Raw genomic sequence first — 25,364 nt, forward strand, 5'->3', positions numbered from 1 at the left:
CCTTCTGGGGTTGGAGAGAGAGATGGCTAAGCACAACTCCAGCTCCAAGGGATTTGATATTCTTATGGCCTCTTAGGTTCTACTGCTGTGAACAGACACCATGACCAAGGCAACTCTTATAAGGACATTTAATTGAGGCTGGCTTACAGGTTCAGAGCTTCAGTCTGTTATCATTAAGGTGGGAGCATGGCAGTATCCAGGCAGCCATGGTACAGGAAGAGCTGAGAGTTCTACATGTTCATCTGAAGGCCACTAGAAGACTGGCTTCCAAGCAGCTAAGAGGAAGGTATCTCAAAGGCCACGCCCACAGTAACACACCTCCTCCAACAAGGCCACACTTACTCCAACAAGGCTGTACCTCCTAATAGTGCCACTCCCTGGGCCAAGCATATTCAAACCACCACAGCCTCCATGGGCATCTGCAAGCAACACGGCAAATGCTTACACACACACACACACACACACACGTCATTTTTTAAAGTGCTTCTTGTTTAATAAGCAGTGGTTGTGAGGAGAAACATGTCTGTCTGGGCTACTGCCCACCCTTCCTGGAAAAGAACCCACTTTTGAAGGCATCTTTCAGGAAGACTCATGATTCCTGGAAAGTGTGTACCAATCATCTTTCTAAGGTTTATTTAAGAAAAAATAAGTTAGGCTTAGAAAATAATGAAACAAAGTGGGCCATGCTTTAAACATATTTGGAGGGAATTTCTACACAAAGTTAAAACACTAAGTTAAAAAACAAAAAAGAAAGTAAATACCTTAGAAGCTGATACAGTTGAAAGATGCACAAGCATTTGATCAGTAAATGAGAAACAGAACGAAATGCTACCACATAGAAACTGGTATAAAACATACTTAAATCTTGTGAGTCAAAAGGCTTACTCACTTGGAAGGAAAGAAACCACGTGACTGAAGGGAAATGACAGTATTTCTAAGTTTACCAAGAAACAAAACCAACACAGGCCTTGTGCCAGAGGCTATCCCCTATTTGTAGCACTTACAGCTATAACTGTGGGAAGCCTGAATTAGAAAATGGCAGTTGTTCTCCACATAGTGACAGAATACCAGAAATGTGTCTAGATGAAGAACTGAGGGCAACAAGACAAACTGTAGCAATGTCCATAATGTGTTAGGCAAAGCCTACCCATGGAGAAAGCCAAAATTCATCGTTTTCTTTTGTTTTTTGTTTTGTTTTGAGAGCTATGTAATTCTGGCTGTCCTGGAACTCTCTATAGACCAAGCTGGCCTCTAACTCACAGACCCCCATCTGCTCTGCCTCCTAAGCGCTGGGATTAAAGGCATGCACTGGGCTGGAGAGATGGCTCAGTGGGTAAGAGCATTGACTGCTTTTCCGAAGGTCATGAGTTCAAATCCCAGCAACCACATGGTGGCTCACAACCATCCATAATGAGATCTGATGCCCTCTTCTGGGATGTCTGAAGACAGCTACAATGTTCTTGCATATAGTAAATAAATCAATCAATCTTTGGGCCAGAGCAAGCGAGGCCAGAGAGAGTGGGCCAGAGAGAGAAGAAAAAGTGTTTGAAGACAGCTACATATAATCAATAAAGAAATCTAAACACAAAACAAAACAAAAAGGCATGCACCACCACTACAGCCTAGATGTATTTATCTTTTAAAAGGAGCAAATGTCTGTCAATTTTCCATCCTGGTATTGTGGGAGGCAGGGGAGAGGGGCAGCCCAGAAGACTCCTCATCTCTCTCATCTCTTTCTTCTTCTTCTTCTTCTTCTTCTTCTTCTTCTTCTTCTTCTTCTTCTTCTTCTTTTCTTCTCTTCTTCTTCTTCGTCTTCGTCTTCATCTTCGTCTTCTTTTCCTCTTCTTCTTCTTCTTCTTCTTCTTCTTCTTCTTCTTCTTCTTCTTCTTCTTCTTCTTCTTCTTTTCTTCCTCCTCCTCCTCCTCCTCTCTCTCTCTCTCTCTCTCTCTCTCTCTGAGGACTTACAGGCCTATATGATTGTTATGGGGGGGCTGCTCTGGGAGCCTCACCCCTCCCTGAGGTTTCTGTAGGTGGTTAATATTAACTGTGACAGGGGAGAGGGCACTTCCTTCAGGGGTGTAGCCACTGATAGTTGTCCATGCACAAGAAATAGCCCCTCGCCTATGTTCTTGTAAATAACAGTAATTAAACTCATTAATTAACTAAAAAAAAAAAGAAAGTCATTTTATTTTTAAATAAGCATGAAACTGTGACAACACAGCATATTCAAGCAGCTAAGGAATGTATGAAGACAAAGGAACTGCCCTCTTTAGAATAGATACAATCTGTTACATACAGGTTACTATCTATATCCAAATGCAGGAGAAATACTTGTGTCTTCATGGGAAACAAGAAGTTACTAACTGGCACCAAGCCCCTTCACTAACTTCCTACAGATAAGACAATGGCACCTCCTACTTCATTACTCACACTTTAATGACCCCAAGGCTCCCCAAAAGACTGTCCTGAGCTGCAAAGTTGGTAAGAGGCTTACACAACTTTTTGAAAGATTTACATGTTTTCAAAAGTAAAGATCTGCAATTGTGGGGGGTGTGAGTGTGGTGTGTCTGTCTGTGTCTGTGAACTACATGTATGAAGTGCCCACAGAATCTAGAAGAGATCATTAGATTCCCTGGAACTGGAATTAAAAGTGATTGAGAGCCACCATTTGGGAACTGGGAACCAAACCCCAGGCCCTCTGCAAGCAAAAAGTATTTTTAATCACTGAACCATCTCTCCAGCCTCATATGCACCTTATTATTATGGACAGGGTCTCGCCCTGGACTGAAGCTCACCAAATAGGTTAAACTAGCTAGTTTCTGTCATTCCTGCATCAGAATTACAAGTGTGTGCCACCATGGTTGGGATTTTATGTGGGTTCTGGGGATTGAACTAAGGTCCCTTTGATTGTACCATAAATTAATTGTTTGATTGCTGAGACAAGATACTTGACAAAAGTAGCCTGAGGAAGGAAGGGTTCATTTTGGGCTCACAGTGTGGGGGTCCAGTCTATTATGTGGGAGAAGTCACAGCAGCTGGTCATATTGCATCTTGAATCAGGAATAAAGAGATTGTATTCGTCCAGAACTCCAGCCCATTCCATGGTGCTGCACAAATGGAGGGACCTTTACCACTCCAATTCCCAAGCCTAGAAACACACCACAGGCATGTCCAGAGGCTTGTTTCCATGGTGATTGTTAATCCCAAAGAGTGGACAAGTTAGACATCATGTAGAGGCTCTGAGCTATCTCCCTAGCCCTAACTATTATATTTTCTAAGGAATAGTTGTCAAGAAAGAGGGGAAATGTTTCCTTTAGACATCAGAGGTGAGAGAGACTGGCAGAGATGGGGAGGACTCTCTGTAGTAACTCACAGACCACAAAAAGAAATTTAAACTGAAATAAATTTGTATCTGGACGTCTCAAAAAATATTAAATACTTTTTGTTGCTTAAATAACTCAGGCTCCCATCTTTGCTTGTTTGTTCTATGACAGGATCTTATATAGCCCAGACTGGCTGCAATTTGCCATGTAGTTAAGGAAGGACAGGAATTCCTGATTCTCCTGCCTCCACCTCCCATGCCTGACTGTTTCCTGTCTAGCTGTACAAGCTCAGCTGTTCTTTTTCTTTTGCTCTCACTACTTTTAAATTAAAAAAAAAAAAAAAAGTAAATGATGTATGTGGGCTCACATGCTATGAAACACACGTGGAGGTATAAAAAGATGCCTTTGTGGAATTGGCTCTCTCCTTCCACTTTTACGTGGGAGTCTGGGTAATCAATTCAGGTTGTCTGGATTGGACAGAGGGGTAGTGATCCTTGAGCCATTTTGCCTTTTTTTCATCTTTAAATTTCTGTGTGTGTGTGTGTGTGTGCTGCTGCTGCTGATGACAGTGATGATATGTACACATGTATTTGTGCCCTTTAGTGAGGACACACACGTGTGGGTCAGTTTGGAGGTCAGAAGTTGATGCCCAGTGTCTTCCCCATCGCTGTCCACATTATTTACACAGGCAGGGACTCTCAGACTCATTAGTTAGTCTAGGTAGCCAACTCACCCTAGGAGGAATTCCTGTCTCCCATCTCCCCTCTCAAATTACAGGCAACCACCACACCTGCCACCAGTCCAGCTTTCCCCTGGCTCCGGACCAAATGCTTGTCTTCTTGCTTGTGCACTGAGCCCTTTACCCACTGAGCAAGCTCCTCGGCATCTTGGTTACACTTCTGAATCCTAGGAGGCTAATACAGTACAGAAGTGCAGTGAGACACTTGTCTAATTACACTCCTGACTGCAGTAAATCCATGCCCCGGCTACATATCAGTGTTGGATGACAAACCGATTTTTTTTCTCCAAACTAGAAAGTTTTATCAGAAACCGTCTTTCTCCTTATTACTTTTTTCTTTCTTTCTTCTTCCTACCACCTCCACCTACCGAGACAGGAGAGGGTTTCTCTGTGAAGCTCTAAGATGTCCTGGAACTTGCTCTGTAGACCAGGCTGGCCTCAAACTCACAGAGATCCACTGACTCCGGAGTACTGGGATTAAAGGCATCCATCGACACCTCTTGATTAGAAACTGTCCAAAAAAAAAAAAAATCTGGAACCATTGAATTTACTTAGTGCATGATTATGCAAAAATAAAATGTAAATGATCAATATGAGACCACCGTGATTTCCATGTATAGTGAATGGCTTTGCTCAGAAGCCCTTGAGCTCCTGGTGACAAAGCTGGGAACTTCATTTCCTACCTTGTTGGGTCTACTGCTTTTGTTTTTGGCTCTATTACAATTTGACAAGAAGTTTTGGTAAAACATGAAATAAATGTACACTAGAAATATAATTTTTTGGCGCATGCCTTTAATCCCAGCACTCCGGAGGCAGAGGCAGGTGGATTTCTGAGTTCGAGGCCAGCCTGGTCTACAAAGTGAGTTCCAGGACAGCCAGGGCTATACAGAGAAACCCTGTCTCAAAAAGTCAAAAAAAAAAAAAAAAAGAAAGACAGACAATTTTTTAAAAAAGGATTTAATGGAAGTGCCAGGTTTGAATATACTTTTTTGTTTTTATCTGTCTGTTTTAAGACGGACTCACCTGAGACACGAGACTGGCCTAGAACTTGCCATCTCCCCTGGCACCAGGACTGCAGATCTATGTCACCACACTCAACCCTAGTTGGTTGCTGTTGATTTTGGGGCTGATGGTTTGATTTGTTCCTTTCATGGTTTTTCTGTGACATGGTCTCCTGTGATCAAGGCTGGCCTCAAACTCACTGTGTAGCCAAGGATGACCTTCAACGTCCAACGCTCCTGCCTCTATGTTCTAAGCGCTAGGATTGAAAGTAGGTGCCACGTCACCCAATCTATGGGATGCTGATGAATAAAAACACACAGCTCTGGGCATCCTAGACAAGCACCCCACACCAGTGAGCTACATCTTTACCAATAATATTTCTAAGATTTGTATGGGTTTAAATGGTTTAAATGGGAATCACTTTAAATAACCATCCCAGAATAGTCAACTATAACTAAAACAAGCATGAATTAATCATAATTCAACTAAGACTGCTCACCCAACATTATCTCATCTATCCAAAAAAAAAAAAAAAGTAGGAAAATCAAATGTTATCATTTTCTAGTTTTATATCATCACGGGAAAAGAAGTCGTGGTGTTTGATTGTCTAATTGTGATATGACTGCTTGAATTTAGCATGTAAAAGACATTAGTTTGTGTTGACAAGGGCTTTGGAGGAAGCAATGGACTAGACTGTTTCTAGGAGCTAGAAACACCCAAGAATGCTGACATAGAGAAGGATCTCCTATTTTATTCTCCACTCAGGTGCCAAGCAGAACTCACGGCTCTCTGTCATTCCTCCTCTACTAGGGGCCGGATAACTGTGGAAATATAAGGCAATTCTTCTTCGCTTATGGTGAGGCCAAATACTTCACAGTACAAAAGGCTAATGTGGTCCTGAAGAGAACGAGTGGCTGAGATGTGCTGGCTAAAGGGAGTTTCCTTGAGTTGCACAGTAGTCAGATCAAACCAGGGGAAAGGCCTATGTGGAAAAAAGAGATAGCATTACTTTCTGTTTAATACATGTAAAACACCACACTGAGGCAAAGTCTCTGAACTTGACTATAGAGATTTCTAGATGCAAAAAAGTAAAAAAGAGAACAGCAATGGCGGAGCTGTACGGAACAGGGCACAAAAGATGTTTTATATGTGTGTGTGAGATATAATATGTATGTATATAATATATACATATGTATGCTTACATTATATATACTTGTATGTTTTATAAATATACCTATATGTTTTATATGTGTTTATATATGATTTATATAAATCATATATACATCAAATAAACTGATAGGCAGATATATATATCAGGTGATAGATCATACATAAGTAGATAGGTACACAGACAGACCAACAGACAGATAATACTAGAAGAGAAGGAGAGAAAGGAGCAGAATACTTGAAATAATGAGGGGAAGGTGGGAAGTCGCAAAGTCAAAATCAGAGAAGACTGGAAAACTCAGATGGCAAAGTCCAGCCGAACAGACTTCTCCAGGGTGGGGTGGGGTGGCATTTGCGTCACAATCATTCATAAAGTGGTATATTTTCAAATAGAATACGAACTTCTTCTGTACAGGTATGATATTTCACACTATTTTTTTTTTTAAATAGCTGGGGGAGAGGGCTTGGGAAATGCTTCCATTAGTTAGGGTGTTTGCCATCAATGAGGACTTTGAGTCAGGCATGGTGGTACATGCCTTTAATCCCAGCACTCAAGAGGCAGAATGTCTGTGAGTTCAAGGCTAACCTGGGTGATATAGTAAGTTTCAAGCCAGGAAAGGCTACATAGTGAGACTCTGTCCAAAATAAAAAGGAGGAAAACAGCCCAGCACCTGGGATTCGGCCAGAAGCCTGAGTAGCTCACAAGCAGCCTGGCTCACATAGTGAGCCTGAGTCCGGGGGGTTGTGGGGGTTGGGGGGGGACCGGGGCTGAGAAGACTGTCTCAAAAACCAAAACTACAAGAAGATGAGTTAGAGAAACCCCACTGCTCCCAACAGCAAGTCTAAAAGCTTAAGCCAACCAAACTGTGCTCACAACACTACAGGAGAATGGTTTCCAGCCTGGAATCTTCTGCCTAATCATGTTCTCAGTAAAACTGTACGTAGAGCACACACATTCTCAAACAAAATGAGTCTTCAAAATTACTCCCAATAGATAGTTGGCTAATACACCATGTATTTGTCATATTATCTAGGCACCAACAAACCATTTATATTGTCATTATATTTTAATATGTAAGCAAAACTATTCCTACACTGTTAGGAATGCTGAGGCAGAGTACCATTGTTGCTTTCTGTATCCCGCTAGAACTCTGGGTGATGCTAGTCTTGTCTATTAGGAACCTGAGACAAGGAGAAGACCATGAAAGGATGAAAGGAAAGCATGTGTGAGGCAGATGAGAAGGCTCAGCAGGTAAGGGAGCTTGTGGCCAAGCTGACAACCTGAGTTTGATCCCAGAATCCACATGGTGAAAAGAGAATCCTGACTCCTACAGGTTTATCTCTGGTCTCTATAAGTCCCCTCAGAAAGATTTTTTTTTTTTTTTAAGTATCTGTTACCGGCTGGAGAGATGGCTCAGCGAGTAAGAGCACTGACTGCTCTTGCAAGGTCCTGAATTCAAATCCCAGCAACCACATGGTGGCTCACAACCATCTGTAATGAGATCTGATGCCCTCTTCTGGGGTGTCTGAAGACACCATCAGTGTACTTACATATAATAAAGAAATGAATCTTTAAAATAAAGAAAAAGTATATGTTACTGGGCAGTGGTGCTGCAGGCCTTTAATCCTAAGACTTGGGAGGCAGAGGCAGGCAGATTCTCTGAATTTAAAGCCAACCTAGTCTACAGAGTGAGTTCCAGGACAGCCAGAGCTATACAGAGAAACCCTGTCCCATAAACAAACAAACAAACAGCATAGGTTAAAACAAAACTGTGGGATCCAGCTGTTTGATACTTTACCTTTTTTGATACAAGTTCCTGACGTAGCTTTTGCTCATGAAATCTGTTAACTGAAATTTGGGGCAGGACCCTGGGTCTGTCGTGCAGCTCTCCAAGTGCACAGGGAGGAGCAGTTTGTTCAGGAGCTTCAGCACCTGCGAGTGAAACACGCTCCTTGACGTGCAGGCATTGATGAGGGCATAGCACAGCCCCTCTATCCACTTGACATTAAGGATTACTCCCCCTAGACAGGAGGAGAATCACAATGAGCACACACAACAGTGAGTTGCAGGGAACCTGAAAGAAAGACTGACTCAAGAAACCCAGAGAGTGACTGGGAAGCCACCTTCTCCCCGACATTGGTTGTCAGTATGACAGGAGATGAAGGGACACTCTTTCCTCCCTGGGAAGAGGCCCATTTGCCCTTTACAACACAACCTGTGTTGATCACAGCAAAGGGAAGCAGATAGGGCTAAGACAGACAGGGCTAATGACAAAGAGGAACTAGGGAATACTACAAGATTAAAGGGAACACCCCCCTGTCTTTTTTTTTTTTTTTTTGTCCCAGACATTGAATTCTCCTGGGTTTTGTTTTGTTTTTTGTTGTTTTTCTTTGTTTTGTTTTGGTTGGTTTTGATCTTTTTTTATATTTTTTATTTCATTTTTTTATTTTTTTGAGACAGGTTCACATGTAGTTTTAGCTGCCTTCAAACTGGTTATATAGCCCAAGAGTCTCCATACCCTGATTCTCCTGTCTCCTCCTCTCCAAGGCTGGAGTTATAGGCATGTACCACCAAGCCCAGCTCATTCTCTTGTTCACATAGCTATTTCCCCTGGTTGTTTCTAGCCCAGACTTAAGGATCCAAAAATTAGACTACTCCATTCTGCCCAACAAAGGTTGCTTTTTTTTTAACTAAGCTCTTTGCGTTCCAAACTCAAATAACTAAAAATGTATCTGCTTTGTGCTTTACAGACACACATACACACACACACAGAGAGAGAGAGAGAGAGAGAGAGAGAGAGAGAGAGAGAGAGAGAAGGTAATTGTCAAAAGAAAAAGAATGCCAGAAATAGTTACACAGTTGTCCCATTACCAAGATTATTGTAGGGGCAGGTACCCCGGATAATCGTTGTATCATGGAGAGCAATTGGGACCTCCTCATTCTCTCCCCAGATGTTGTCATAATCCTCAGCAAATTGGTACTGGGGCCTCAGGATATTGGTATGGTTCAGTAAAGTTTTCAACCTGGGAGCCACAAAGACAGGGAATACAGACTGGAATAAGTGACTTTCCAATCTACTGTATCTGAATTCAGGCCAAACCCTAGCCTCTCCCCTGCAAGCCACTGCTCAGGCAACAAGCTATGGGCCCACTGTGCGCTCAGGGCACTGATTAATTAGATTGTTCAACCATCCACCTAATATTTACTGAATGTTATCTTGTGCCTAGCTCTTGGCTAGATGCAAGACTACAAAAAAACAAAACAAAACAAAGAATGTTTGGCATGTATTTTTAGTAGCTTCTCATGTTGTTCTCTGGTGTCTTCTCATTGATGCCCCAAGTGGGAATGGAGTACTGGGAAACAGCAGGCCATTAATATTTTAGGCATGGAAAGTCATCCCAACCCGGAGTGCTGTTTGTGTAAAACTGGAGGAAGACAGAACTAGAAAGGCTGGCAGGGTCTTTCTGCAGGTCAAGCTGCCTCCTCATTACTGAGCATGACTAACTCCAAGAGGTCGGGCTATGAGTTCCGCTCTCAAGACAAGATACCTGGGTAGCGGAATGGCGGATACAAAGCTGTACACGGTGCAGTGCTTGTTGAGTTTGGATTGAATTTCTAGGCAGATATTAGGCAGCTGGGCCGGCAGACAGCAGAGGAACAACACTTTGGCCCAGCTCGCCACAGCAGCGTTGTCATAGACGCACCGGACCCCTAGTTTCCGGAACTCACCTGGGAGGGAGAAAGAACACCATAATGCAGAGAAGTTTGACCTGCGCATCAGCTGTGGGGAGAGGATGGCGGTATTGGTGTTTCAGCGAGCAGAAACTAGCCGCTGGTTCCTGGAAGCCTCTGTGAGCTTCTCAGAGAAGAAGCCCCACCCCCACCCCCAACAACCCCTTTGCGAAAGCAGCTGGTACCACTGAGGCAGAGATTGGGCTTCTTACGTGATTGCTGTTGTCTTGATTTTGGAACAAATGCTGGATGTTTTTATTTTTATTTCTTAATGTGAGCTAGAAAAAGAATCTCTAAGAGGCACTCGGGTTCCATTTACTGAAGAGTTAGCACCTGCCACACAGTGCTCTCCGCGTGATGGTTCAGGTGACTCTCAGGGAGCTTCGTTCTTTTGAGGGTGGTTCCAGTATTAAAGATGAGCAGACTGAGGCTTCGGGATGCTATGTGACACACTGAGAGCTATCCAGCTCACTGGCTTGAGTTAGTGGATAAAACTAGAAACGTGAGAGGAGGTGCCACAGAAACGGGGAGGAGTTGTGGAAGGTTTTACAGTTTTTGTAACATGCGACATAACAAGAGTAAGATATCCATAAATGTAGAGACAAAAGTCTCTGTGTATGTGATAACTCATACAACTGCCTTAGGCACACGGGTACTTAATTATTTGATTCTCGTTACTACAATGTGGATTTTCAAAAGTAAGGATTTAAAATGTACGCTTCCATCTGGTGTGCTTTAGGCATCACTGAGAAACGGAACGTGAAAGTTATCGGAGAGGCAAGCTCCTTGTATAAGAGGCTTCTCGAGGACAAGAGGAAGAGTGCTAAGAGAACAGGCAGCCACCAGTCTTTGCTAAGCATATGACAGTGATTCTCAACCCGTGTGGGTCGTGACCCTTGCACAGGGGTCAAACATCAGATACCCTGCACATCAGATATTACACTTCGATTCATAGCAGTAGCAAGCAGCAGTAGTAGTAATGAAGTAGCAACAAAGATAGTTTTACTGTTGGGGGTCATAACACATGGAACTGTATTAAAGGGTCGCACCATTAGGAAGGTTGAGAACCACTGACGCAGCCATTATGCTGTTCCCTCACACAGTGCACAGAGGGGTTTTGTAGCTAGAATCCAATGTGTTTTTTTCTTTTTAGTTTTTCAAGACAGAGTTTCTCTGTATAGCCCTGGCTGTCCTGGAACTCTCTCTGTAGACTAGGTCTGCCTCAAACTCAGAAACTCAACTGCCTGGGCCTCCCGAGTGCTGGGAATGGAGGCATGTGCCACCGCCTTCTGGCTTGGAATCTTATCTCTAATGGGCATATAATAGGAATGTAACATGAGCTTAAAAATCACCTTTTTATAATAAGATTAATCTTTCATGGAAATAAATTTTAGCCGGGCATGGTGGCGCACGCCTTTAATCCCAACACTCGGGAGGCAGAGGCAGGCGGATTTCTGAGTTCGAGGCCAGCCTGGTCTACAAAGTGAGTGCCAGGACAGCCAAGGCTACACAGAGAAACCCTGTCTCGAAAAACCAAAAAAAAAAAAAAAAAAAAAAAAGGAAATAAATTTTAAATCCGGAGAAGAAAGTGAAGGGGGACGGGGGTGGGGAGGGGGCGGAGCACAAAGCCCTCACAGCTGTAGCTCTGCCCCATCTCCTCCCCAGAATGCCCAGACACCAGGGACAGCAAGCACACCCTGATAACGTCAGACACACTAGGGAGTGCTCTCAAAGCCAGCCGGGTGGCAGTGAAAGGGCTTAAACATCTTTATTTTAAAGAATGCTAAATGATACGAAATGCACTTCCGATGCATCAGGTAAAAAGCCAGTATACAACATACTTCAAAAAAAGGGTGGGGTGGGGGAACGCCGATAGCCTGGTTAAGCAGAGTATGGATGGTTATTCCTCCTTCCAGGGTAATTTGTCTACAGTATGCATACTGCTTTGCAATGTTATTTTGCATTTTATTGTAGTGTAATTTACATACAGTACCACATGGAACTCTGAAGTATACAGCTTGAACAGTTTTGATAAGGGCATACATCCATCTAGCTCACAGCTCCCTCTAGACCAGCAGTTCTTAACCTTCCTAATGCTTCAACCCTTTAATACAGTTCCTCATGTTTTTGTGACCCCAAACAATAAAATTTATAGCCAGGCACTCGGGAGGCTGAGGCAGGTGGATTTCTGAGTTCGAGGCCAGCCTGGTCTACACAGTGAGTTCCGGGACATCCAGGGCTATACAGAGAAACACTGTCTCGAAAAATCAAAATAAATAAATAAATAAATAAATTTATTATTATTGTTATTGTTGTATAATTTTTTGTTTTTTTGAGATAGGGTTTGGTTTCTCTGTGTAACAGCCCTGGCTGTCCTGGAACTCACTTTGTAGACCAGTCTGGCCTTAAACTCATAGGGATCTGCCTGTCTCTGCCTCCCAAGTGCAGGGATTAAAGGCATGTGCCATCTGGCCATAAAATTATTTTTGTTGCTGCTTCCTAACTGTAATTTTGCCACTGTTGTGAATTGCAATGTAAATATCTGTGTTTTCTGATAATCTTAGAGTCGTTTGACATTCCCCCTCCAAAGGGATCATGACCTACCAGTTGAGAACCACTACCCTAGATGTAAAGTATTTCCTTCTCCCCAGAATGTTCTTTGGGCTCCTTCTTCACTCCACTTCCTCAAAGGCAATCACTGTTCTTGTTTCTATCACATTGGTCAACACCTAGAATCACTGTAATTGTTTGTACTCAGATGACAGTTTTTTAAAATATAAGGCCAAATGTAAATATTTGGTAACTTTTTTTTTCTAGACTAATATTCCAGTTAGATTTAAATACTATATGAACTCCCCCTCCCCCCATATCTTATACCCAGAAAGGTACTTTGCACCAAGAAGGGACAGATATAATAAGTGGAGAAAAGTCGTCTTAACCAACAAGTTTATAATTGAGGGCCAGCCAGCAGGGAAGGCACCTTTTAAGACAGCTTTGTTAATGATATGCAGCCCACACCCACTGTCTATAGCATTCCCTGGTCCTCACCCAGGGACTCTGGCCTCCTAGTGGAGATCTGCAGGTTCTCGGCAGGGATAGGGACGGTTTTCAGCAATACATTAGTCAGCTGCTTTCCAAGGTGGCCACATCCAATGATGCCCACGGTTAGCAGCTCATCCTCAGTAGCGGCGTTATCAAATGACACAGTCCGGGGATGGATTGTGCGTGGCAGATTCTGCAATAAGTTGCTGGAGAATAACCAGACACACATAAATATATGTACATGCTATAGTTTTCTTTTATTAAAAAAAGATTTATTTATTTTATGTATATGAGTACACGGTAGCTGTACAGATGGTTGTGAGCCATCATGTGGTTGCTGGGAATTGAACTCAGGACCTCTGCTCCCTCTGGCCCTGCTCGCTCCGGCCCAAAGATTTATTTATTATTATATGTAAGAACACTGTAACTGTCTTTGGACACACCAGAAGAGGGAGTCAGATCTCATTACACATGGTGAGCCACCATGTGGTTGCTGGGATTTGAACTCAGGACCTTCAGAAGAGTCAATGCTCTTAACCACTGGGCCATCTCTCCAGCCCCATGCTACAGTTTTCTGCAGCAGTATTTCAGGGTCTTTAATTTTTTCAAGCAGAATCCCAAAGTCAACATAATAGTTCAGAAACAAGACATTTGGGTTGGAAGCTGTTTATATAGCCATACCAGGGATTAAAAGCTTTGTCCTGAAAAAGTACATTCCTTTTCCAAGGATGAAAATATTTTTGTTTGTTTGTTTGTTTCTTGCATTTCCCTGGATCCTTAAACATGAAGTCTGTATATTTCGTATTTCACTGACTTTAAACATCACAATGGTGCTGGGCATGGTGGCACACGCCTTTAATCCCAGCACTTAGGAGGCAGAGGCAGGCGGATTTCTGAGTTCAAGACCAGCCTGGTCTACAAAGTGAGTTCCAGGATAGCCAGGGCTACACAGAGAAACCCTGTCTCGAACCCTGCCCCCCCCCAAATCACAATGATTGTTGTGCATCATATGGTTATGTATAGCACACTGTTTACTGATTCTCTGAACTTTCTGGCCTATGTTCTGGGTAGACAATTGTCAGCTAGAGTGCATAATCACCAACTTAAATTTAAGTACACAGTATGTTTGAGTCTGTGCATATTGCTAGGCCCTTTGCATCCTTGCAAAGCAGAAACTTTATATCCTGAACAGCTTGTTTCCCCTCCCCGAATCTTTACTGTTTGTTTTCCAGCTCCTTTAGCTATGGTGTGTAAGTGGACTCCTGCAGCATTATCATTTTGCATGTACGATCCTGTCCCCAAGCTGCATCTTGTTCCTACCTTATCAAATTTCCTTCTTGAGACCTAATAGTAATATTTCACTGTGTGAAAATAAATCGGTTTGTGTTGTAAAGAGTCTCATGCAGCCCAGGCTAGCCTTAAATTTCTGATTTTCCTGCCTCTGCTTTCTGAGAGCTAAGATTGCAGGGATGAGCCACCACTCTCGACAGACATGACACTGTGGGTTTCTCCATTCTATGAGTGGTTTGTCCTGTTACTGTGATACCTAGAGGAAGTATCTTACGGGAGAAGTAGAAGAAATAGAAAGAATTTAATTTGGAGCTCATGGTTCCAGAGTATTATTAGAGTACCATGTTATCATTGTGGGGAGCTTGGCAGCAGTAGGCCAGCAGGCACTGGAGCAGTAGCTGAGACAAAGAGAGCTAACCAGGGAAGCCTGAATCTTTTGAAATCTCAAAGCCCACCTCCAATAATACCTTCTCCAGCAAGGCCACACCTCCTAATCCTTCTCAAACAGTTCCGCCAACTGGAGGTCAAGCATTCAAACATCTGAACCTGTAGGGGCCAATCTCAGTTCAAATCACAAGGTTGTTTCCCCCTCCCTGCCTCATAGCTGGGTGTATAGTCCATCATGGTGAAGGACCTCTGGAGGCAGAAGCTTGCAGAGACAGTCACATATAGTCAGTAGTTCGAGCAGTGTGTGCTAGTGCACAGCCACTTTCTCCTTTTTATTCCTCCTAGGGTCCAGACCGTGAAATGGTACCACTCACAGTAATACTGGGTCTTCCCGCCACACATGACCTGATCTAAATAATCAATATTATTCTTGGTCCTGTCAATTTGACAATGAAAAGAATAGCTCATTGTAGTTGTGATTTGCGTTTTCCTGGTGGTTGTCAATATCGAGCATCCTTTCATATACTTGCTGGTCATTTCTATACATTCTTTGAAGAAGCCTTACGTTAAAAATCAGGTTATTGACTATTGCTGAGCTGCAGGAGGTCTTTATGTGTATATATACTGATTTTGTTGTGGTTGTTGTTTTGTTTTTCAAGACAAGGACTCTGTGTAGCACTGGCTGTCCTGGGACTCACTATGTAGACCAGACTGGCCTTGAACTCACAGAGATCCACCTGCCTCTGCCTCCTGAGTACTGGAAATAAAGGTGGGCGCCAAAACTGCCTATTTAAAAAACAAAACCCCTAATTGCATCAGTTATGACTCCCAGGACTATAGTGAATAAAGGCGCTGGAAGTGGGAATCCTCACTTTGTTTCTGGTTTTCAGTATTCAGCTTTGAATATCATGCTACCTTGGGCTTTCTGTACATGGCTGTTAGTACATGGAAGTAATTTCCTTCCAGCTGATAATTATTGTGATTCTGGCAAACTACTGACTTTCATCTACTATGTTTTCTGCACTGACTGAAATCATGTGACATTGGTCTTTCCTTCAGTTAATGTGGTGTTGCAAAAAGGTCTCTAGGCAGAAAGTCAGAAATCAGAGGCTGTGACTAACTCTTCCGTTACGCTATTTCCTCCTTACTTTACACAAAGTGAAGGCAAGTCACTCTCCATGTCATGTAAATAGAAAAGAAAGAGACTTCAGCTCTATGATGCTCTCCTGGATTTTAACAATCACCATAAACAACCAAACTCTTGAGCATGTGCAGTTCGCTAATACTCTCTCCTGGGGACTGGTACATGACCTTCCTGCTGGTACTCAGCTAATAGGGGCAATTAAAGGAAAATTGACACATTGTGTAAGTCCTATGGCTTCAAATCACTAATACATTTTGTATCAGGGTTCTCTAAAGGAACAGAACTGATAAAGTATGTGTGTGGTGCGTGCTCGCGTGTGAGTGCACGTGTGCACATGTGTGACTTCTTAGACTAGTTTACAGAACGTGGTCTTGGTAGTCCAACAATGCCTGTTTCATAACAGAAAGGCTGAGAATGCAATTTCTATTCAGTCCATGAGGAGATATCCATGAGTTATCTCCACAGTCCAATCAGACACTGGTGAGCACCCTGCTGAGCCGCGGGTCTTCAGTCGGAATCCTGGAGAAGTTTGATTTAAATATTGGCACCAGCACCAGGATGAACAAACTGAGAACGAGGGCAATCAGACAAAAAGCAAAGCGTCTCTCTCTGGGCTCTTCTTCAGGTGTAGGGTGGGTCTTTCTGCTTCAAATCATTTGATTAGGATAATACCTCACAGGAATGCCCAGCAGACAACCAAGATTAGCCATCATCTGTATGTTATAGATAATGAAAATGGGAAGCTGGGAGGCACAGTAACACAGCCCAGGAAAGGATATATGAGTTAAGTATCATAAAAGCTGGACCTGGTCAGATGATTTGCATAAACACTCCCCTCTTGTCTGTAGCTTAAGTCTACAAGGAACAGCTGGGATAACAGCTCCCAGTGTGGCCCCCATACAGGAGGTTGCTCACACACACTCTCAAGTACTTCCTTTTCCAAAGGAATCTTTGCTTTCTAGGCTTTTGTCTACATCTATAAATTATTTTGTTTCATCATTGGAAACAAAAACCTGGATTAAAGAAATCTTACTTCAGGATGCATGTTCTACTATGTTCATAGCAGCCTTATTTCTAATAGCCGGAAGCTGGAAAGAACCCAGATGTCCCTCAACAGAAGAATGGATACAGAAAATGTGGTACATTTACACAATTGAGTACTACTCAGATATTAAAAACAATGACTTCATGAAATTCTTAGGCAAATGGATGGACCTAGAAAATATCATCCTGAATAAGGTAACCCAATCACAAAAGAACACACATGGTATGCACTCACTGATAAGTGGATATTAGCCCAAAAGCTCCAAATACCCAAGATAGAATTCACAGACCACATGAAGCTCAAGAAGAAGAAAGACCAAAGTGTGGGTGCTTTGGTCCTTCCTAGAAAGGGGAACAAAATACTCACGGGAGCAAATATGGAGACAAAGTGCAGAGCAGAGACTGAAGGAAAGGCCATCCAGAGACTGTCCCACCTGGGGATTCATCCCAGATACAGTCACCAAATCCAGACACTATTGTGAATGCTAAGAAAGACTTGCTGAAAGGAGCCTGATATAGCTGTCTACTGAAAGGCCCTGCCAGAGCCTTACAAATACAGAGGCAGATACTCACAGTCAACCATTGATTATACTGAGTGCAGGGTCCCCAATGAAGGAGTTATAGAAAAGACTGAAGGAGCTGAAGGGTTTTGCAACCCCATAGGAAGAACAACAATATCAATCAACCAGACCCTGGGAGCTTCCACAGACTAAGCCACCAACCAAGGAGTACACATGGCTCCAGCTGCATATGTAGCAGAGGACAGCCTTGTCAGGCATCAGTGGGTGGAGAAGTCCTTGGTCCTATGGAGGTTTGACAGATGCCCCAGTGTAGGGGAATTGAGGGCAGGGAGGAGGGAGTGGGTGGGTGGGTGGGTGGAGGAACATCCTCATAGAAGCAGGGGGAGGGGGTATGGGATAGAGGGTTTCAGGGAGGCAGAAACTGGGTAAGGGGATAACACTTGAAATGTAAATATATTATAAATAAATATTAAAAAAAAGAAATCTTACCTTAGTCAACCTTCTAGATATCAATGTATTATATACACTGATTTTGCATGTTGAAATATCCTTGCATTTCAGGAATAAATTCTACTTTTTCATGGTGCATAACCTTTTTTCCTATTATTTATTTGTTTGTTTGTCTGCTATTTATTGGATCTATCTATCTTTCTATCGATCATCGACTGGTTTTTTTTTTGAGACGGGGTTTCTTGTGTAACAACCCTGGCTATCCTGGAGCTCTCTCTGTAGATTAAAGATCTGTAGACTCACAGAGATCCACCTGCCTCTGCCTCCTGAGTGCTGGAATAAAAGGGCTGTGCCAGCACTGCTGAGCAGTACATAATCTTTTTAATGTAATCTTAAATTCAGTTAGTTAATATTTTCTTGAAGATTTTCACATCAGTACTCAAGTGTGAAGGATACTGGGTGGTACCTCTCTCACAGTTACCTTCATTTCAGTATTAAGGTAATGCTGGCCTCTAAAATAAGTTTGAAAATGTTCCCTCTCCATTTTTTTTCTTTTTGCTAGAGTTTGAAAGCAATTGTTAATTTTTTTCATGTATGCTGCACATGTAGGTCATGTGTGTGTGTGTGTGTGTGCTGCAGGTGCAGGATGTGTGTGTGTGCACCATGGTCGATGTTGGGTATCTTGCTTGCTTGACTGTCACCTTAATGAGAGAAAGTCTCTGACTTATCCCAGAGCCCATGATTTGAGCAGTCAGTTTAGCGACCTTACTCTCTGTTTTAGTGGTTTTTGTTGCTGAGAAGAGACACTATGACCACAGCAACTCTTAGAAAGGAAAGCCTTTAATTGAAGCTGGCTTACAGTTCAGAGGTTTAGTCCATTATCATCATGTTGGGAAACATGGCAGCATCCAAGCAGACTTGGAGCTGGAGAGACAGCTGAGAGTTCTACATCAGGAAGAGAATGCCACACTGGGCCTGGCTTGAGCATCTGAGACCACAACGCCCAACCCCAGAGACTCAACAAAGTCATACCTACAAGGCCATATCTTCTAATAATGCCACTCCCTGTGAGCCTATAGGGTCCATTATCATTCAAATCACCACATTGTCTATACCACTTGAAAAGAGAGATAGTGGGCAGGCTGCCAGGCACACTTGCACTACACATTTATTTGATTGTGGGGGATCTGAACTCATAACCCAGCAATACCGAATCACCTCCCAAATCATCTCCCTGGGCCGAAAATGTTAATTCTTCAAGGTTTAAGCTATCTGGTCTGGAACTTTCTTGGTTGCTAGGTTTTGATTACCAGTTTAATCTCCTTACTGGTTAAAGGTCTGGTTTTTTTTTTTTTTTTTTTTTTGCTTTTATGATTAGTCTTTACAAGATTTTCTAATGCTTGGATGTTTCTAATGCAATCTCTTGACAATCCTTTCCTGAGCCACTGCTGTCAGAGCTTCTCTTCCATGTCTGATTGTTATTTGGTTTATTTCTTCTTAGTTTAAATAAAGGTTTGTCAATTTTGTTTATGTTTTTAATTTTTTAAGATTTATTATTTATTTATTTATTTAGAGTGCTTTGTTTGTATGTATTCCTGCATGACACAAGGCATCAGATCCCATTACAGATGGTTGTGAGCCACCATGTGGTTGCTGGGAATTGGACTCAAGACCTCTGAAAGACAAGTCAGTGCTCTTTACCATCGAGTCATCTCTTAGTTCCTTATTAATGTTCTGTTTTGGTTTTGGGTTTTGGGGTTTTTTTTTGTTTTTTTGTTTTTTTTTGTTTTTTTGAGACAGGGTTTCTCTGTATAGCCCTGGCTGTCCTGGAACTCACTTTGTAGACCAGGCTGGCCTCAAACTCAGAAATCCACCTGCCTCTGCCTCCCGAGTGCTGGGATTAAAGGTGTGCGCCACCACCGCCCCGTGGTTTTTGGGTTTTTGAGTTTTTGAGAGAGTGTTTCTCTGTGTAGCTGTGGCTATCCTAGAACCCCTCTGTAGACCAGGCTGGCCTTGAATTTAGAGATCACCTGCCTCTGCCTCCCAAGTGTTGGGATTAAAGGCATGAGCTACCAATATTCTTGGTTTCAAGCAATTTTCTGGCTAGTAGGGACAGCAAAGTCCCACGTGGCTTTCCTATCAGCCACTATTAGGTCTGTCTCAGAAGAAATAACTACCTCTGTTTGAAGCAGCAGACCAATAATGACTGCCTGGTCATTAGTGCTGTGGGAGGAAGGCAAGCTGGTAGTTTGGGAAGAGTAAATGCAGGAATAAATGAATGAGATAAATCACCCTGTCCTCTTAGTAGAAATCACACTAGTCCAACTTAACTATGTATACACAAGACACCCTTGTATGGATTTTTCTGGTCACTTCAGACCAGAAGCAACAGAATGTGGCTTGGAAAGGGTAGACAAACAATTCTCCCCCCATACTGAACCTCCAATATAAAAAGCAAATCCCGGGCTGGAGAGATGGAAGGCTCAGTGGTTAGGAGCACTTCCAGAGGTCCTGAGTTCAATTCCCAGCAACCGCATGATGGCTCCGAACCATCTGTAACGGGGTCCCATGCACTCTTCGGTGTGTGTCTGAAAACAGCTACAGTGTACTCATATAAATTAAAATGAATAAATAAATCTTAAAAAAAAAAAAAAAAAGCACAAGTCCCTTGGGTTCTGAGCAGTGGTACTTGTCTCTCTTCTTCAAATAGTTTACCTCAAGGCAGAGAACATTTTGCAGAAGAAGGCTGCATGGGCACAGCCCTTGATCATCAATCCCCGATAACGGCCCTGTAAGTACAGCCAGTAACGTTCTTCCTCTGGAATCCCATACTCAAACCTCAGAGACTCAAGGTCATCTAGCATTTCCATTTCCACTTCCACTTCCAAAGCACCAATTCCTGCAGTAACAGATACCAAACAACATGACACTCCATTCAGGCAGAAGGGATTAAGTATGGTGGTGTGTGTGACTAGCTCATGAGTCCTCAGGGTGGTAGGCTTCAGCACCATTCTCCTTCCAGATTCTGAACTTGGGAGTTCACATCTCTGTTGGAATGGGGCCACAGAGGTTTCCTAAGTACTTCCTAAGCACTATCCTGGATTCATGAAACCTGAAAAGAAATTCACAGTACTATTGACCTGTACCGACTACAGGTACATTGTTCAGCAGGAGTTATGAGAGCCACAGGTTTCAGGGGTGTTCGCAGCTGGGAGCTTTTCCCTTCTATTGCTTGAACTTCAAAATTATTGCTGATTACACAGGATCTCACTTCAAGGGAAACCTCTACTTCCAGTAAGCTCTGTGTTCCTCGTAGGGTAGAAAAGAGCTCAATCACTGATCCCTTATCTCAGCATGGGCACTCTGAGCCCATGAGACATATACAGCCTCATCTACATACATCTCTTACTACAGAGACGTGCTTTACTCCTTGGGACTTCTGGTCTGGGCAGGTGGAAACTACATATAAGGAAGGAGCTACCCAAGAGTTGTCATTTTGACTCCTTAGCAACCAGTTCATTCTAGCCTCTGGTCTTTTTGTTGTTGTTGCTTGTTTGTTTTTTGGGTTTTTTGTTTTGTTTTGTTTTTGGTTTGGTTTGGTTTTTTTTTTTTTTTTTGAGACAGGGTTTCTCTCTGTAGCCCTGGCTGTCCTGGAACTCACTCTGTAGACCAGGATGGCCTCAAACTCATAAATCTGCCTGCCTCTGCCTCCCAAGTGCTGGGATTAAAAGCGTGAACCACCACTGCCTGGCCTTAGCCTCGGGTCTTAAAGGGGCAAGACATGCCTGCAAACTTTCCTGGCCTGGCTGCCAGGAGGACATGGTTCCTTTCATTGTTGGAATGCTAAACCAGGCCAGGGTGGGGCTTGTTTTTCCTACAGAAGATTCTGTTGCAGATTTCTATATTCTCTTACAGATGGGAGTATCATAGAGATCTTAGCATTGCTTTAAAAAAGTAATTGACAGAATCTGTGAGATGCTACTTTACAAGCAAGCCTCGTGACCTGGGTTCAATTTCTAAAACCCACCTAAAGGTGAAAAAGAGAATCCTCCATGTTGTGTTGTGCTCCCCCTGCTCTGCGCCCCCCCCCAAATAACATAAACCAAGATACTTATTTAATGGTTTTTTTTCCCCGTGGTACCTAGGACTGAACCAGGACCTGTGTGTGCTGGGCAATACTGCCAGCCCCTCTCTGAGACAGTGACTCATTAAATATGATCCCCAATTCAGTGTCCTATGAAGCTGAGACAACAGAGATGTCCCATAACACTCAAAAGAAGCTTGCAGGGTTGAGGGCTGAACCCATAGCCTTGCAGTGGCTGGGCAAGCACTCTACCTCGCAGCTACTCTAGCCCTTCGTACTACCCTTTCTCTTTATGGTCAATAACCAGTCTTGTAGCAATTGAAGCTGAAATCAAAGTTTAAAACTACCCAGTTTCAGCAGGGCGTGGTGGCGCACGCCTGTAATCCCAGTACTTGGGAGGCAGAGGCAGGCAGATTTCTGAGTTCAAGGCCAGCCTGGTCTACAGAGTAAGTTCCAGGACAGCCAGGGCTATACAGAGAAACCCTGTCTCGGAAAAACAAAAAACAAACAAAAAACAAAAAACAAACAAAAAAAAAAAAAAAAACTACCCAGTTTCTAAATCTCTTCAGGTTGAAAAAATGGTGAAATTCACCTAACATAAAATTATTCACTTGAAAATGAACAACTCGGGGCTGGAGAGATGGCACAGTGGTTAAGAGCACTGACTGCTCTTCCAGAGGTCCTGAGTTCAAATCCCAGCAACCACATGGTGGCTCACAACCATCCGTAATGAGATCTGATGCCCTCTTCTGGTGTGTCTGAAGACAGCTACATTTATTTATTTATAATAAATAAATAAATCTTAAAAACAAAACAAAACAATTTAAAAAAAGAAAATGAACAATTCAATAGTACATTCAGAATGTTGTATGACTATCTCATTTTTTCTCTAAGATTTTTTATTTTATTTATATGAGTACACTGTAGTTGTCTTCAGACACATCAGAAGAAGGCATCAGACCACATTACACATTATAGATGGCTGTGAGCCACCATGTGGTTGCTGGGAATTGAACTAAAGACTTCTGTAAAAGCAGTATCTCAGGGTTTTACTGCTGTGAACAGACACCATGACCAAGGCAACTCTTATGAGGATAACATTTAACTGGGGCTGGCTTACAGGTTCAGAGCTTGAGTCCATTACCATCAAGGTGGGAGCATGGCAGCATCCAGGTAGGCATGGTACAGGAGGAGCTGAGAGGCAAACAGGAGAAGATGGGCTCCCAGGAAGTTAGAACAGGTTCTTAAAGCCCACACCCACAGTAACACACCTACTTCAACAAGGCGTCATCTAATAGTGCCACTCCCTGGGCCAAGCATATACAAACCACCACAAGCAGTCAGTGCTCTGAACCAATGGACGCGTCTCTCCAGCTCTGACTATCTCATTTTTATACCCACAAAAAAGAAATCCTATTTGCATTAAGCCTTGACTCCCCACTCCTCTCCAATTCCAAACTCCTGGAACCACTATTGATTCCTACATACAGATTTACGTAGTTCAGATAATTCATAAAAATAAATCGTACCATGTCACCCTTTATGTTTGGCTTCTCTAGTCCCCTCTTACAGAAATGGACACAGCAGGGTGTCACATTCTTGCACGTGATGTTTCCTGTTCTAAAGGAAAGAGGAACTCAAAATCTGCCAGACCCATATGTCTAACACAACATCCTGCAGGCATCAATTTTAGACACACCTTTTTACATTCTTAAAAATGGAGATTCAGTGTTACAGCTTTGTAACATGGCAACTTGGCTAGACCAAAATGCTTTCCAGAATCCCTTCCTTGTATGTTTCTGGTTAGAGAGAACCACAAGGGATGTTGTGAAGAATCTAGCATGTGGAAATAAAACAGCAGCCAGTTCCTGTTTTGAGTTGCGATGCCACATCGTTACTTACCTGGTTGGATGTCTTGGTGTAGTTCAGTAGCTAGGCCTGTAACTGCTCCACCTGTTCCTGGCCTTCCTTATGGGGCTCACTCCTGGGCCAGGTCATATTCAATTCCATGACAAAGACCACCAACTGCTCCTGCAACATATTACTCTACTGAGGTTGCAGGCATGCATCCTAGCCTCTGTGCTGGGTGGTTTTATGTAAACTTGACACAAGTTAGAGTTATCTGAAGGGAGGGAAATGTAAGATTCAGCTATAAGGCATTTTCTTAATAAGTGATTGATGGGAGATGGCCCAGTCCATTGTGTGTGGTGCCATCCCTGGGTTGATGGTCTTGGGTTCTATAAGCAGGCTGAGCAAGCCAGGAGGAACAAACCAGTCAGTGACCTGTGCTCCTTCATGACCTCTGCATCAGCCTCTGCCCTTTGAGTTCCTGTCCTGACTTCATTGATGAACAGTGATCTAGAAGTGTAATCTAAATAAACCCTTTCCTCTCCAGTTTGCTTTGGTCATGGTGTTCATCACAACAATGGTAGTCCTAAGACAGTAACTCTCAGTTCTAGCCAAGCCCTGTGTCCCTTACTTTATAGCTCTCTTTCCTCTCTCACCTCCCTCCCTGAAAAATTCAGTCTCTCACCAGGCACAAAAGCAACCGCTTTATACAGACTGTTAGCCGCCATCTTGACTGGGTTCAAATCCCTGTAGCAAAGTATACCAGGAGGTTGGATAGATAACTATCTGCACCCTCAGTGGTTCTGCTTCTCCACTATGTCTGATACTGTAACAAATTAAACCCACTTCTTCAACAGTAAGAAGGACGCAGAGGAAAGTAATGAAGTATGAGGCTACCTGGAAATGGGGATGACTGCAAAATGCAGAAGATCCCTTTAAAGTAGAAATCTTTATCATCTCTATGCATAGTGTGTGCGCATACAGACATGTGAAGATCAAAAGACAATTTATGAGAGTCAGTTCTCAAGTTCTACCATGGGGGGCGTCTAATGATTAAACTTGGGTCTTCAAACTTGGTGAAAGGCACAGACCCCCCTAAAGCAGGATTAAACACTGCTGTTACTAATGTTTTTGGCAGGATAATTCTTGCCGTGGGGACCTGTCTTGTGTGTGACTGGGTATTTAGCAACACACTCCCAAGTTTGAGAGTAAAAAGTGCCTTCAGACATTGCCAAATGTTTCCTGCAGCTCAGATGTTACCAAGCCTCTAGCTAAGCCTAGAACATGCTGCATGCGGTGTCCATTACCTGGTCTCCTTCCCCTTCACCCACTTGTCAAGAGTGTAGAACGCCAGTCAGACTTCGGTCCTACTTTTCTACAGATGAAGATGGGTCCACAGAATAAGGGCCCTCTCCCTAGCACTAGTTTGTCAGCAAGATTGCTGAGGCAAGAACTCAGGTCTTCTGTGTCTTATACTAGAGTGCTATTAACCATATCCTCCTGCCTTGCTGGGATACTGTGACACTATAATGTGATGACAGGCTGCTGATAGTCAGAGGTGCAATTACGTCATCATTATGGACTAAGTAA

General features: G+C 43.0%; 1 protein-coding gene across 1 annotated transcript; it reads right to left on the minus strand.

The window, feature by feature from the left end:
• Positions 1–5,825: 5,825 nt before the first annotated feature.
• Positions 5,826–25,333, minus strand: Noxred1 (NADP dependent oxidoreductase domain containing 1). The gene is made up of 8 exons (XM_021178752.3): positions 25,082–25,333; positions 23,829–23,957; positions 20,558–20,741; positions 13,013–13,212; positions 9,781–9,961; positions 9,104–9,255; positions 8,031–8,253; positions 5,826–6,046 (listed from the first exon to the last, which is right to left on the minus strand). Exons 3-8 carry the CDS (start codon positions 20,710–20,712, stop codon positions 5,857–5,859), a joined length of 1,101 nt encoding a protein of 366 aa, XP_021034411.1. The 5' UTR covers positions 20,713–20,741; positions 23,829–23,957; positions 25,082–25,333; the 3' UTR covers positions 5,826–5,856.
• Positions 25,334–25,364: the final 31 nt, after the last annotated feature.

Source organism: Mus caroli, unplaced genomic scaffold (genome assembly GCF_978045245.1).
Source record: "Mus caroli unplaced genomic scaffold, Mus_caroli_1 scaffold_14, whole genome shotgun sequence".
Classification (NCBI taxonomy): domain Eukaryota; kingdom Metazoa; phylum Chordata; class Mammalia; order Rodentia; family Muridae; genus Mus; species Mus caroli.